We start from the raw sequence: 16,441 nt of genomic DNA, 5'->3' as shown, positions 1-16,441 counted from the left end.
AGGGTCCTTCCCCTTTTTCAATAGCAAAGAGATTATAGCTATATTGTTGTTTTTGGAGAAGGAGCCATTTTTGATTGCAGAATGAATCATTCCCAATAGCAAGGGGCCAACTTGGGGCCAAAAGGCCAGATACAATTCAGGTGGTAGACCGTCTAACCCTGGTGACTTGCCTTTATTCATGCATGAAAGAGCTTTGTATAGTTCAGATAGCGTAATAGGAGAATCTAAATCAAGGGAGTCATTTTGGGAAAGCTGGGGGAGCTGTAAGGGGTTCAAGAAAGAACTAACAGCTTGATCATTATAATCAATCTCAGAAGTATATAGAGCCGAGTAGAATGCCCAGAAGTTATTGTTAACCTCTGTTGGATCAGTGCACAAAGTACCTGTAGAACTTTTAATTGAAGAGATGTTTGCTAGTTGTTCATTGGTTTTAAGTTTTGAGGCTAGTAAATGGCTTGGCTGTGCGCTGTGCAAGTAATGGTTTTGTCTAGTTCTATGAATGAGGAAATCCGCTCTATGTCTGAGAAGATGGTTAAGATCTTTAAATAACACTTCTCTCTCAAGAACTAGCTCAGGGGTAACATGCGGAGTCATTGTGATCTCCAGTTCAGCAATTTTCTTTTCTAAGTCTTGAATATGTTTTAATCTGGATTTGTGTAGATTAGAGGCAAAACCAATAGTTTTATCCCTAATGAACCCCTTCACCGCATCCCAGAGAATACCAGGATCATCCACAGATGGCTTATTAATTACAATAAACTCATCAAGTTGTTCCTTCATTTCCTTTAGGAATGATTCATTCTGCAAAAGGGTGGAGTTAAAGCGCCAGCGAGGAGCCCTTTTAGGCTTCAAGGAGATCGCTACTCTGCCAAAGACCGCCCTGTGGTCAGAGAGAGACATAGGAAGTAAATTAAAATCTGATGTCTTATCATACATATGTTTGGATATAAAAATATAATCTATGCGAGAGAATGATCTGTGTCGAGAGGAGAAACAAGTGAATTCTTTCACGGAGGGGTTAGAAGAACGCCAGACATCTACCACAGCACAGTCACTAGCCCATTTCCTTAGTGCAGAGGACGCCAGGTGTTGCTCTCTCCCCTCGTTAACCCCAGTTCTGTCCATCGTGTGTAGCCATACAGCATTAAAGTCACCCCCTATTATTAAACCAAAATCAGATAGATCAAACATCAATTTAGTTAAGTAGTCATAAAAGCCAATATCAAAGGAATTTGGTGCATATACTGAAACAAAGGCCAGTTTCTTATCATTTACCATCATTTTTATATAGCTTACTCTGCCCTCAGAGTCTTTCCCAGATCCTAGATCTTTAAACTGAAAACTGCGCTTGGCAACGATCACTACTCCCCTTTTTTTTTTGGTATTTGAGGAGGAGGCAATTACATGGTAATATTTATTCTGTAATCTACTAACATCTTTTTCCAATAGGTGAGATTCCTGAAAGAAGGCCACATCTATCTTTTTTCTCTGTAGGAAGTCTAAGGTACTTGTGCGTTTATGAGGGATATTTAGGCCCCGCCCATTCCAAGACAGAAGTGTAATGTTAGTCATAGCTATCTTGGTAAAAGAAAAAAGTGAAAGATACTAACCGAAGAGCTCCAACCATAGGATCCTGTCCCTCCCCCCCAACCCCCCCATAAGCCCCATGATCATAGCCCACCCACCCCTTGCCCCCTAATCCCAATCGGCACCCCTCTTCCCCAACCCCCCCCAAAAATAAATGGACAAAAAGGTCCATCCAGAGCCCACCCAACCTCCCCCCTCCCCCCAAAAAAAGTGACAGTGAAGAAAAGATAGTCAGATACCCCTCCCTCTCCCTTGTAGCTATTCCTTGTTTGAGTAATTACCATATATAATAAAAAATTATGATAATACAGAATTAGAAACCAAAGAAAAAAAGAAATACTTTTCAAGTATCATTTGGGGTTATAAAGCCATCAGCAATGAAATTATATATTTATTCAGTTCTATTATAAAAAAAACAATAATTGTGTTCAAGCTACCTATAATGTCATACGTAAATTGGGACACCCCATATGTTCAAAATACTCAAATAAGCAAGGTTGTGTGGAACAGGCAAACTTAAAACATTAGGCTATTATACCGCTATTCAATCTGATTAGTCAGCAACCTATCATAGAGTTCAGATTGCGAAATGTGTCGCACACAGTCAGCCACCATACAGCTGGAACAGCATTTACAGTAAATAGGAAGCAAAAATAATAACTATAGTGGTTTTACAGCGATGTCAGCCGGATTTACACTCACTGAGTTGCTACACGATAGAAATAAACAAAGATAAATAAACTTAAATTATTAAATGTTTTAGAAAGCCTATAACATTTTCCAGGACAACACAAGATTTCCATGTTAATTTTAAATTTTGCTCAGTTTCCATGCCTTTTCCAGGTATGGAACAGGGCTCAATAATTTCCATGTTTTCCCTGTTTTCCAGGTAGCGTGGCAACCCTGTTTTAGTAAACAGTAGACAGACCTTTTTTGGACACATCCCTGATTTTGCCTTTTCGTAACCGTTCTCAGAACTAGTGGAATCAACAAAAACACCTTTATTTCATCATAACATCTACTACCACAAAGACACCCTATACATTGTACCTACACTTTATAAAAGTGTTGTGCTATAACAGTGGAAACACATCATCCCTGCAATGTTGCACATTATACGGTGATCAGACCTAGTGCAGCAAAAACTCAAAGGAAGAGTCAGAACGGCACAGAGAAGAGAGGGGATCCAAAATGGCGTCTCGAGAGCTGAGGACCAGCGTACGGCCGGGTGCCTCTAGTACAGCTGGGCGGATCTTGAACTGAACTCACTGTCCATCAGTCAAGTCGTCGGTCTTCATGTCCGGGCGATGTCCTGGTTGGACAGGAACCAATCGCACGTTTTCTTGATGGCTGTAGGGAAGAGGGGAAAGAGACAGAGACAGGGACAGGGACAGAGACAGAGACAGAGAGACAGAGACAGAGACAGGGACAGAGAGAGACAGACAGAGACAGAGACAGACAGAGACAGAGAGAGACAGAGACAGAGAGACAGAGACAGAGAGACAGAGACAGAGACAGGGACAGAGACAGGGACAGAGACAGAGACAGAGACAGAGACAGGGACAGAGACAGAGAGAGACAGGGACAGAGAGACAGAGACAGGGACAGAGACAGGGACAGAGACAGAGACAGAGACAGAGACAGGGACAAGGACAGAGACAGAGACAGACAGGGACAGAGACAGAGAGAGACAGGGACAGAGACAGAGAGACAGAGACAGGGACAGAGAGAGAGAGAGAGACAGAGACAGGGACAGGGACAGAGACAGAGACATACAGGGACAGAGACAGAGAGAGACAGGGACAGGGACAGAGACAGAGACAGGGACAGAGACAGGGACAGAGAGAGAGACAGAGACAGAGACAGAGACAGAGACAGAGACAGAGACAGGCCCCATATTACAAGTCTTTCCTTCATGGCACGGAAGCAAGGAAAGCCTTCAGAGACCTGGCTACAATCAGGGTTGTTTTAGGGGGGGGGGGTTTAATACTTGAGCATGTCAAAGTATGACCTCTGACCTTCTGGGAGTGGCGTGAAGGTGAAGTCTGGGAGGTAGCCCCGCAGCTTAGCGTTGCTGGCCGTTTTCTTCATCTGACCGTCAGTCCTGCTGGTGTCAAACTGATGTCAGTGATGTCAAGGGTCACAACAAGAAAAGCACAGGGGAGGTGGGGGGGCCAAAGGTCCAGACCAGAGCCATTCAGTAGACTGTTCCATGGCTTTGATCCAAACGTCTTGACCAGACAGCAGGTTTGAGTAGACAGACAGCAGGTTTGACCAGACAGACAGCAGGTTTGAGCTGACAGACAGCAGGTTTGAGCAGACAGACAGCAGGTTTGACCAGACAGACAGCAGGTTTGAGCAGACAGACAGCAGGTTTGAGCAGACAGACAGCAGGTTTGACCAGACAGACAGCAGGTTTGAGCTGACAGACAGCAGGTTTGAGCAGACAGACAGCAGGTTTAACCAGACACAGGGGGGTTGACTAGATTAAAAGGATACAACTGTTTGGCCTTTGAAGTCCAGGGCTTGTGCGATCAGCTCCGTGGCCTCCTTGATGGAGACCTCACTGTCCTCCCCAACTAGGAAAGAGAGAAGTGTCAAAGAGCTGGGCCCAGTAATACTCACACTCACTCTCTCTGTCTCTCTCTCTCTGTCTGTCTCTCTCTCTCTGTGTGTCTCTCTCTGTCTCTGTCTCTCTCTCGCTCTCTCTCTGTCTCTCTCTCTCACTCACTCTCCCTCTCTCTCTGGCTGTGTTCGGAATAGCATACTAGCATACTACTCATACTAGATATGACGTAGATTTTGAGTATGTAGTGCGTTCACACTGTACAGTATGCGAGATTTGAGTATGCGAGAAATTTAGTATGTGAGCAATTATTTCCGGGAAAATTTAAGTCAGTTACGATGGACACTAGCTCGGGTCCTATTCCCCTATTCGATTTTTTTTCGCAAAGACGTAGTTTCACCAAAAACTAGAGGGTGGCAACAATTATAATTTCTTAAATAGCGGTTAAGTCATTAAAGCCGAGCAGGTGATTTTATATAGAAGGTGATCAAATACCAATATATCCTACAGCTGCAGCGGAACATGCGGAACGCGCATTACACACACACACACAGAAAGATCAATACGAAGTAGGCCTACATGAGAGTACACGCACAAAACCGGCTAACGTTACTCATTAACTGTTTACACAAGTAAAATCACAGTGTGACAGTCAGATGGAGCATTCGGTAAACAACAACAGCAAGGTAATGCTATCAGTTGAGTTAAAGAAAACCAACTCTTACCTTTGAGGACACCAACATGAGCCCTGCTTACCCGTACCTCCGCCGTTCTGTTCGTGGTGATTTTAGAGGCAATAGATTATTTTTGCCCCGCGCATATTGCTATGACTAGTTCGAAGCTAGGTGCTTGCACGTTAGGTGCGAGAATGCTCGGTTAACCCAAGCGGGAACATTATTTCACAAAATAGGCTGATTTAATTGACCATGAACATCAGAGACATACATTACGAATGTTCATTTAAAATACTCTATACTGAGCACTGGTATAAGAACATGAACCAGAGAACAGCAGTAAATGCAATAACCCACAGTCGTCGCTGATGATGTTCCATTTTCGATTAGGATACGGGATTAAAGGCACCGGCGACGGGCTAAAAGAGAAATCCAAATGTCCCGCTAAATTCGGACCAATCACAAAACTGTTTTGAAAGCGATTCAGTCTCGATTGCAGTGCGAACACAAACGACGAGGTTAATTGCAACATTGTAACATATTATAAATAACTACGCCCTAAATCGTAACGAAATGTTGGTCTGGAAGCGGCCTAAATCTAGCTTCAATCTGCTTTTTTTCTGTTCTCCGGTCATAATAACTCGCTGCCTTTCTGCGCAGCCTGAATCAAAGTGGACTGTCTGAATCAATTAGTTGCGGAGGAAATTCATTCGTGGCGGCCCGCCACGAATAAATGCATATAGAGGAAACACTGAGCTTCAGACGGACAAGTTGGTTGTACATAAGTGCTTGCCCACGATATGTTATTGCTCATATATATTTATTTTAATCATGTTATTTTACCAACTGTTAAGACAACAATATAGTAAGCTAGTTACTTGAGCTAGCTAAAGATATTGACCCCCAAATCATTTTACAACTTGTTGTAATTATGTTACGATATTTCTCGAGTCGAGTGAGTGAAGGTAAGCAACGTAGGGTGCGTTCGTAAAATCGATCTAAGAGCGCCGGAGCGCACACTGGGTGCAACGTCATAAAGGGACCAGGTAATTTGATTGGACAAGAGGCATTCCATGAGTGCTGATCATATTTCCAGGGCGAATTTACGAACGCAGCTAGCGTTCAGAAGACGCAACAAATCGTCAGATCAGATATATAAACGGGCTATTTTGGTAAACTGGACACATTTTGGGAATATATGTGGTTACTTTCTCGCCTGAAAACATATTAAAACTTCATAAAATGACATGTTAACACTTGTAAAGCCAAAATTACATATTTTAGCTAATGGAGGTTTAAAATGGAGGTTTAAATTCGCCGCTCCCGGCGAAATGCATTCTGGGAGGCAGTATGCATACAGTGTAAATGTTCGGCTGGTTTTCACATATTTATTATGAATTTAGTAGGCAGTATGCACTATATACTCATTGAGTATGCTAGTATGCAGTATGCTAGTATACCATTCCGAACACAGCCTTAGTCTTTGTTTTCCTCCGCCCTGTGTGTGTTTAGGTTAGTGTTATGTTAGGCAGGACTGTATTGGGTGTGTGTGTGTTTAGGTTAGTGTTATGTTAGGCAGGACTGTAATATGGGTGTGTGTGTTTAGGTTAGTGTTATGTTAGGCAGGACTGTATTATGGGTGTGTGTGTTTGTAGTAGCCCACTAGTGTTTTTGTGTAAATAAAGAACCTCACGTATTGGTACCCAGCGACTCTGTCCTCTCTGAAGTGGCATTCTTATGTTTATTACTTTGTAGCAGCTCTTTGTTTATGACGTTGAGAGATCTTAGGCCTTCAGTCGTAACATCCCGTTACTATAAAAATGTAATTTAAATTGATCTAAAATATTCCAAATCAATCAAATCGGCGAGTAATCCCCACTGCTACCTAGTTAACTATAACACTACTTTACCATTTTAGCAGGCTCACAAAACAAGCTGTGTTAGTTGACTAGCGAGTGTGTCATTGATTTTCAACAACGCTGAAATGTATTTACATTTTTCAGAATGAAAGTCTGAACATTTGGTTGGTTGCTGACTTGTTCCCGCTTTCACCAGCTGCCGTCACAAATGAGCTTCGTCACAAATGATGAAAAAGTGTTTGTTAGCACTGCTCTGTACTATTTGCTTTTGAAATTCCAATGTTGGGTTGGACGTACCAGAGAGGATGATGGGATCAATCTCCTGATACTCCCGCAGCACCCACAGGAACAGACGAGCCAGGTCCTGGGAGAGGACACACACACACACACACACACACACACACACACACACAACCTTAAGATATTTACACACACACACACAGACACCTAGGATACACTCAAATACACACATGAACCAAACCTACCAGAGAGTAGATGAACTGTCTCTGAGGGGTGCCAGACCCCCACACCTGCAGAGGCCTGCCTGACTCTGTTAGAGAGGGAGGGGAGGTCAGAGTGTGTGTGTGTGTGTGTGTGTGTGTGTGTGTGTGTGTGTGTGTGTGTGTGTGTGTGTGCGTGTGTGTGTGTGTGAGCGTGTGTGTGAGTGTGTGTAAATATATTAAGGTTGTGTGTGTGTGTGTGTGTGTGTGTGTGTGTGAGTGTGTGTGTGAGTGTGTGTGTGAGTGTGTGTGTGAGTGTGTGTAAATATATTAAGGTTGTGTGGGGGTGTGTGTGAGTGTGTGTGTGAGTGTGTGTAAATATATTAAGGTTGAGTGTGTGTGTGTGTGTGTGTGTGTGTGTGTGTGTGTGTGTGTGTGTGTGAGGCACTCACTTTTAGCAATGTATGTCTTATTCATGAGTGCAGAGAGCACATGGCCGTTCTCAATGTTGAAGTTGTCAAAAGGTCCAAATACATTAGTCGGGATGACCGCAGTGTAGCGGCGTCCATGCTGCTGAAAGTACCCTCTGGGGTTAGGGTCAAACACACACACACAGTATACATGGAGTTAGTTGTACCCTCTGGGGTCAGTCAAACACACACACACACACACACACACACACACACACACACACAGTATACATGGAGTTAGTTGTACCCTCTGGGGTCAGTCAAACACACACACACACACACACACACACAGTATACATGGAGTTAGTTGTACCCTCTGGGGTCAGTCAAACACACACACACACACACACACACACACACACACACACACATACATACATACATACATACAGTATATATGGAGTTAGTTGTACCCTCTGGGGTCAGTCAAACACACACACACATACAGTAGATATGGAGTTAGTTGTTGCTCAACTACTGATTTTTTGGGCACTGCTCCAGCTTGTGCTTAATCTGAGAACATCCTGTTGGGTATGAGGTCACCTATAGTCACGTGAATGCCCTTGCCCTAATCTCAAAAACATATCGGGACACAATAATTTTTTAGTAGTATTGGGTCTGTGCCAAATATGAACTAGAAATAAGCACACACATTTCTCAATTCTCCTTCATTTATATCCATATAAGGTTCCGTGACCTTGAAACAATCACGTCTGAATAGAAATTGTTTAAGTGCTTTGTTCTTAACATGTTTTATCTTTCAGCCCTCCTCCCCTTTCCCCTTATGAGGCAGGCCAGCATTGTAAATAAGAATTTTGTTCTTAATTGTCTCGCCTGGTAAAATAAAGGTAAAATAAAATAAATAAATAAAATGCACTCTTTCACCTTGTGTACACTGCGTGTTACAGCGATACATGTGTGAATGATTTCATTGTGCTCAGGCTTGCCAACAATGTTCTTTGCCGTTCTGCGGCATTAAAGATTGCTCTCACTACCATTTTTTGTACTATTTTCCTACAGAATCTCCCCTGGCAAGAGATGTTGTTTAAAGGAGCTACACATGAAATCTGACTTCCCTATGGCCACGCGCGGAAAATTGCAATTAAATTGCACATTTTTAGAGCGGCCTTTTATTGTGACCAGCCTAATCCGAATCAGCACCTGGATATGCCACACCTGTCAGGTGGATGGATTATCTCGGCAAAGAAGTGCTCACTAACACAGATTTAAAACAAATTTGTGAACAACATTTGAGAGAAATAAGCCTTTTGTGTACATAGAAAAGGTGTTAGGTCTTTGATTTCAACTCGTGAAAAATTGGAGCAAAAACAAAAGTGTTTGTGTCTTTGGTACCGGTAGCTTCCATCACAACATCGGCTATCCAGACAACTGAAATAACATCCAGACATGTCAAGTAAATAGACAATAATACATATATACAGTATGAAGTAACGAAATGTGTAGCTTCTTTAACAGCTTCACTGGTATTGCTTTTCTTTGACGAGGTGGTACACAGACAGAGAATGACATGGTCATGTGCTTGTTCCTTCCTTGTTCACTTCAGGCATCTCACCTGTTCTGGATATCAATCATCCTTTTAGCGTATGAGTATCCAAAGTTGGAATCATGAGGAGGTCCATTGTGAATCTACGAGAAGGGGAAAATATTATTTATTTATTTTTTAAAGTGTGGGGCAGTCCCACTCATATTTTCCATTTTATTGGACAGATTTTGTGAAGATAGACAGGAAAGTAAGGAGAAGAAGGGAGCCTGTCAGCAGGGCATGGGCCAGATTCGAACCCATGCCGACATGGGCATATGTGTGCACTTTAGACCGGGATGCTAAACCACTGGACCACCCCAGGCCACTAAACAACCTGATTTATTATTATTATACTATACCTACTGTAGAACTGGCTAGAGCCTTCCTCACTTGGTAGTTACTCTATTGAGTGACTGTCTGGGCCTGACGTTGACTGTCCTATAACAGTATACTGTATGGGCCTAACTGTCCTATAACAGTATACTGTATGGGCCTGACTGTCCTATAACAGTATACTGTATGGGCCTAACTGTCCTATAACAGTATACTGTATGGGCCTGACTGTCCTATAACAGTATACTGTATGGGCCTAACTGTCCTATAACAGTATACTGTATGGGCCTGACTGTCCTATAACAGTATACTGTATGGGCCTAACTGTCCTATAACAGTATACTGTATGGGCCTAACTGTCCTATAACAGTATACTGTATGGGCCTAACTGTCCTATAACAGTATACTGTATGGGCCTAACTGTCCTATAACAGTATACTGTATGGGCCTGACTGTCCTATAACAGTATACTGTGGGCCTGACTGTCCTATAACAGTATACTGTATGGGCCTGACATTGACTGTCCTATAACAGGGTTGGTTACTGAACTCACTATGGGATCTTATAGGTTGCTAAACTCACCATGCTCTCATGGATGGGGTAGGTGGTCTTGTTAACTCACCATGCTCTCATGGATGGGGTAGGTGGTCTTGTTAACTCACCATGCTCTCATGGATGGGGTAGGTGGTCTTGTTAACTCACCATGCTCTCATTGATGGGGTAGGTGGTCTTGTCTGGGAAGATACAGCTGGAGAGGCAGGACACCACCTTGGTGACACCCGTCTCATGAGCAGTCTGCAGCACATTGTCGTTAATGCGGAGGTTGTCCCTCTGTAAGGCAAAAAGACTTGTCAATCAAATAAAAAATGGAAGATATATACATAGAATATGAATGGTATTTGGGACAATGTGCGGCCCAAAAGTTGAATTGCAAGAGTAGAGAGTTTAGGATGCATAGAGTAGAGAGTTTAGGATGCATAGAGTAGAGAGTTTAGGATGCATAGACTAGAGAGTTTAGGATGCATAGAGTAGAGAGTTTAGGATGCATAGAGTAGAGAGTTTAGGATGCATAGAGTAGAGAGTTTAGGATGCATAGAGTAGAGAGTTTAGGATGCATTGAGTAGAGAGTTTAGGATGCATAATCCTCTGAGAAAACTTTGATGGGACAAAGTCAGTTTTTCCTTGGCTGAGGCCTGTGTACTATCACGTCATTTCGTCATGTTGTAGTCCTCTACTAGTTGCTGTTGCCTGATATGTGCATACACACGTGCTTAGCTGGTAACTACTATCAAATACAGGTGCCTTTCAGGATGTTCTCAGGCTCACCAGGAAGTGCAGGTTCTCCCTCATGTGCATGTAGAGTCCGCCCACTTTGGCTGCCAGGTGGATGACGTGGGTGGGCTGGTGTTTCTCGAAAACTGCCCTCGTCTGTCCCGCATCTCTACAACCAACATCATCACACACGTATACAGGATTACTTTCAAACATCATCACACATGTATACAGGATTACTTTCAAAACAATGTGAGTCAGACAAAAGACATGACAAATGAGACCTCTTCCGAATTTCTGGCTGTGGAATTGAAAGGACACTCAGCGTGTCTGAGTACAGTACAGTACTATATAACCAGCTACCAGAGAGCAGGCCATACATGCTCTTGTCCAATAGGCTTTGCCTGTGTATTGCCTGTGTATTATTATTATCATCAGGATTTACGGACCAACATCTTTATTTAGCCTACAGTACATATCAAGTCAGTTCAGAACACGAGTTAAATTTCTATTCATGAAAATGTTTGATAAGACCCTGTCTGTTTCTGGACTGGAGGTATTGTGCAAGTGAGACTGAACAAGGCCTTTCAGGAAGTCAGCATCATGCTATTTACATACATTCAAATGAGCTTGAATAAAGTCTCCACCCCTTTGGAACTAATGGCGCTTTTCCATTGACCGGCTCGGCACGGCTCGCCTCAGCACGCTTTTGAAAAGTTCTGGGTACGAGACGTTTTCCACTATACAGGAACGACCCGGGACTGTAGGAGGAGTTACGTGTGAGTAAGATTCCCCCCGCTATACAGATCAGCGGGGGGAAATGCGATAAGAATTATGTCAAAATGCAGCACTATCGTGCACAGATCAGCCTTACAACATGTAACGTTAAGTGCCTGTTACTTGCCGCTTTCAGTTCTAGTAGACTAGTTTAGATCTCGCAACCAGGGAAATGCCGACATGTGTTAAAGCCCCGATTCTATTTTTATTTCTCCTGACACGTTGAGCACTGTGCTTTTTTTTGTTGGTGAACTACCGTAATAAGCCTAAAAAAGTTAAACTGTTCAAAAAGTGCAACTTCTCTGCTTTCAGAAACTGTTTGAATTTTTTAGATTGGGCATATAGTTAATGAATTACGATAGTTTGAAGGAACGCTGTAGAATCCTGTCTGCGCCGACAGCTCCGGTTTCGGAGCAAGACGCGAATCTATCGGCATTAGTCAAATACATGCTCACATCCAGTCATCCGCTCACTGCTCTCCATCAAAAAGGGCACATCCATCAATAATATTACATAATAACAACTGCTCTGATTAGATTGCTTAGATTGTTTAATACATCAACGGGGGGAAAAGCGAGATGAACTCTGAGCGAGTATCATGCTTCCTCCATTGAACGGAAAGTCCTATCTATTCCATTCAAAGTGTTGTAGCCTTCCCCCTTTCCACTGGTAATAAGGAATTGGCAAGAATAGATCAATATAAATAGATCAACATAATGCAGCACTATCATGCACAGATCAGCCTTAAAACATGTAACGTTAGATATACTGTATAACGGAGCGATGTATTTCTACGGAAAGGCTGACTGACGCGGGGCTCATACAATCTCCGCGTTTGTTATAGATACGAGTGCTCCGGTGTCTTGCTGGTAGTCAAATATATTTATTTATATATACAGCATATGGATGTTACGTGCCTGTTACCTGCCGCTTTCAGTTCTAGTAGTTTAGATCTCGCAACCAGGGAAACGCCGACATGTTAAAGGGAGCAAGACGCGAATCTACCGGCATTTGACTCATGAGTGAACGGCGAAAATGGTTGGACGGCACAGCTTGGGATTCCATTGAAGTTACAGGGAACTATGTGTGAAAGAGGCTTAAATGTTGAAATAACAGTAATACAATGTTCATTGATAAAATGATATAAGGGATGGAAAGGGGAGATGGCAGTTTTAGAAGGGGGATGATGAAGCGCTGGACTGAGGAACAGCATAGGCACAGCACATCGCCATAATAGCAATTTTTTGGTTATGCTTGTTGTAAATAAAAGTTCTATGATGCATTGAAATTACATTAAACTAAGATAATACGATGGTTATCATATTTTTTCAAATCTTTATTAATAAATGATTACAGAAACAGTAAGTGACATTTTCCTAGAGCGAAATCTGTTGTGGTATTTAAAAATGGCGGTTAGCGATGAAATCTATGAACATGGGATGACGATTTCCATTGACCAATCAACGGTGTGCAGCGTCACACGTCACACGCAGCCTGGCAAAAAAGTACATTTCGGCCCTGTAGTTCCTGCTCGTGAAGGGTAGCTAAAACGGCCCGGTTCGGCAAGCTTCGGGCCAGCTCGGTTGGCAATGGAAAAAGGATAATAAACCGGGCCAGCCCGGGCTGACCCGGGCTGGCCCTGTAGTGGAAAAGCGCCATAAGACATGATCAGCAGAGGCTTGAAACATTGAAATTGTTTCTTTTAAATTAAAGGATGTGACTGCAGAAGTTCTCTGGTGTGGTTACGTACTGTATATGGCAAGCTATCATACAAGCAGCAGAATAATGTACTTTTGTCACAAGAAAAAATAAGTGATCAAATGGAGTCAATTCTTAAGTCTTAATTCAACATTAAGGATGTTTTGGGGTAGTGGGTAGTAGTGGTGGAGTTCAACCCCCACCTGGGAACACCACCACTAGTGTGCCCTTGAGAAAGGCACTTAGCCCTCAGTTACTCCAGGGATAAAAGTGGATAAAAGTGTCTGCTTCATGGTAAAAATGTATTGAGTAACTTGTCGAATACCTTTTTGCATTTGAGCAAATTTTAGGAGTGCCATAGCAAAGAGGGTGAATACTTATTGACTTAAGACTTAACACTTCATTTCTAAAAGATAATATACACTTCAACATTATGGGGTATTTTGTGCAATTAAATCTTTTTTTTAGGTTGTAACACAACAAAATGTGAAAAAGTCCAAGTTGGGTGAATACTTACTGTATGTATAGCTTCAAATAATGTTTTGTTGTCAAATAAAGTAATAAATGGTAAATGGACTGACTTATATAGCGCCTTATTCCAAAGGCGCTTTACAATGGCCTTTTATTCACCCATTAACACACCAATGGCGGCAGGCTACCATGCAAGGCGCCGGTCCGCTCAGCAATTAGAGGTTCAGTGTCTTGCCCAAGGACACCTCGACATGTGGCCAGCTGGGGTTCGAACCACCTATCTGATGACCTTACGATCATTAGACAGCGGCACTACCTCCTGCGCCACAGCCGCCCCCAGTAATGCTGCTCTCCTGTCCTAGAAATCCCCATTTGCAGAAACATTGACAGCCTTCCAACACCCAGATGGAACATGGAGGGCCGAGTGGACCCAGCACTTCTCTGTCCAGAAACAAGTGGGCCAGACTGACTTAATCCACAGAGATCCTAACTAAATGTTGTTATCATAAAGACATAATATCAGGTTGCTGTGACGTCACGTACACCAGGTTGGCATCTTTAGAAGACAGGAAGGTCCACTCCTCCCCCTCCAGACGCCCTCCCTCCTCCTTCACCACATGCTCGATAGCCCTGCCCACCAATCCAGATCCACCGGTCACAAGGACGCGCATCGGCCCAGTCTGCGGCTGCGAACTCATCTGTGTGTGTGTGTGTGTGTGTGTGTGTGTGTGTGTGTGTGTGTGTGTGTGAGTGTGTGAGTGTGTGTGTGTGTGTGTGTGTAAGTGAGTGAGTGAGACACAGAGAGACAGAGAGAAGTGGTAAAAGCAGCTCAGAACTGTAGCCAAATTAATTGTGGTTTTACAATTAATACTTCTAAACAACACAACATTGCAGTGTTGGGGAGTAGTTCCATTATTAGTTTAACCATTGCATCCTGCATGCAATGTACAATGTTATTGAAGAATGTCACTGATCCATGTGCTCACAGGTAGTGCAGAATTGTTTTGGGGGAAATGTAACCACTATTCCAGTCTTTGAACTTAAAATTAACTTCCTTATTTTTTCCCTATTTCTTCCCTCCCTGTCTCTGGTCTCCCAACTTTGCTCCACATCACCAGTTTCTCTCTCTCTCACTCTCTAGTCCTCTCTCTCTCTCTAGTTCTCAGTCATTTCATAGCACTCTTTCTGGATGGGCCATCTTTCCGTGACTGATTGTCATGTGTTGGATGATGTAGTGAACTACTTTTGTAGCTTTAGTTTGGTAATTGGTAATTTAGTTAAAAACATTTTCAGAGTAGCTTCCCCAGCACTGTGATTATGGCCTAGCAAAACGTTGCTCCTATATGGTTGTCTATAATCTAACATTCAGATAGGGTAGAACGGGACATTCGTTATGCCTATATTATGCGATATGAAATAACAGCCTAAAAAACCCAAACATTTAACAACATAAAAAAGGCCTTTAAATAGATAAACACTGAAAGTAAACTAATATTCACTTTGTTTTTTATTCATCGTCTTTGTTTTTCTTTACTTGCTTTTGGACCCCTTTTTGAAGTCTAGTTGTTTATTACTTAACAAAAGAAGTATCCTATAGTGGTTTTGGGTCCGTGGTTTTAGTGTGAGAACATGAGATACCGCTATGTGCGGGGTGGCGGTACCGTCCAGGTGGCCTGCTCCACCGGTACATCACTAGCCTCATTTCAGTCCAATAAATGAAATGTATGATTTCTTGTGTATGCTATATTAACAAAACAACATAAACAAAAAACTAGTTGTATATCGTACCTTATAGAAGTCTCAAATGCCGTGGTCAGCTACTGGGAATAAGGCGTAGTTCACCAATGAAAATCCAAGCGCCTAACAAAAACGGACCTTTGAGCCTCTAAATGTAATGTCAGGAAACCTGACAGATTGTAAAATGTTTTATGATACACCTATATTCATCCGTAACAACTATGTCGTCTTTAAAGTCAAATCATTTCGGTTTAGTTATTTTAAAATGATTCCACAATAAATCTTTGACAATAATCTAATCGTTATGCTATTCTTTTGAATATTCTACCTGAAATGAACATGGCACAGGTAGACTAGATGCTTCCCCGACCAGCCCAGGAAGTGAAGTGAGGTGAAGTGAAGTGAAGAGAAGAGAGCGCTTGGCAATGTTGACACTGTTCTGCCTGTTTGGCAAAGAGTCTCCTGCACTGTTTCTCCTGAAGACACCCGCTTTTCCCCTTTACTGTGTCCCCTAAAACTTCTATTGCCCCCCTTGTACTGTTTCTCCAGTGTCTAAATAATAATAAAAAAGTCTAGGTTTAGAAGGTGATAGAAGAAGGTTTTTCCTTCTATCACAGATATCACAGAGACTGCCAATGGCCTCTGGCCTGAGCTGGATTACTCTTCCTACTACGACTGGTGGATTGATTCACTTGCTTAGTCAAATGTATTGATTGTAAATCGCTTTGGAATAAGGCGTCTGCTAAATGCCAAAAATGTAAATGTAAATGAGTTGAGTTGATTGAGAGCAGTTTCAGTGGGGTAGAACTGGTCGACAAGAGTGCATCGTTGTGTTATCATTATAAATATATTATAATAAATAATATATTTGTATACATTTTTTTAAAGTTTGATTGGTGTGAATAGCTTGAAAGCTGTAGGAGGAATAGCAATTCAGAAGAATTGTAATAATAAGAATAAGGATGAGCAATAACAATAGTTGGACTTGGAAAGCTCACTAATAATACGTTAAAA

The 16,441-nt window shown here is 42.4% G+C and overlaps 1 protein-coding gene across 1 annotated transcript; it reads right to left on the bottom strand.

The window, feature by feature from the left end:
• Nucleotides 1-2,881: 2,881 nt before the first annotated feature.
• Nucleotides 2,882-14,388, bottom strand: LOC308151038 (GDP-L-fucose synthase-like; the record flags this gene model as incomplete). The annotated part of the gene is made up of 10 exons (XM_080523848.1): nt 2,882-2,937; nt 3,606-3,705; nt 4,087-4,166; nt 6,984-7,050; nt 7,172-7,236; nt 7,579-7,712; nt 9,170-9,243; nt 10,175-10,303; nt 10,799-10,913; nt 14,234-14,388. The coding sequence occupies 10 exons, from the start codon at nt 14,386-14,388 to the stop codon at nt 2,882-2,884; spliced, it is 975 nt and encodes a 324-aa protein (XP_080379974.1).
• Between the last annotated feature and the right edge of the window lie 2,053 nt (nt 14,389-16,441).

Source organism: Nansenia antarctica (assembly GCF_963989245.1).
Source record: "Nansenia antarctica genome assembly, chromosome: 2".
NCBI lineage: Eukaryota > Metazoa > Chordata > Actinopteri > Argentiniformes > Microstomatidae > Nansenia > Nansenia antarctica.
The sequence above is the reverse complement of the archived record's forward strand: the minus strand, read 5'-3'. Positions and strand labels throughout refer to the sequence as shown.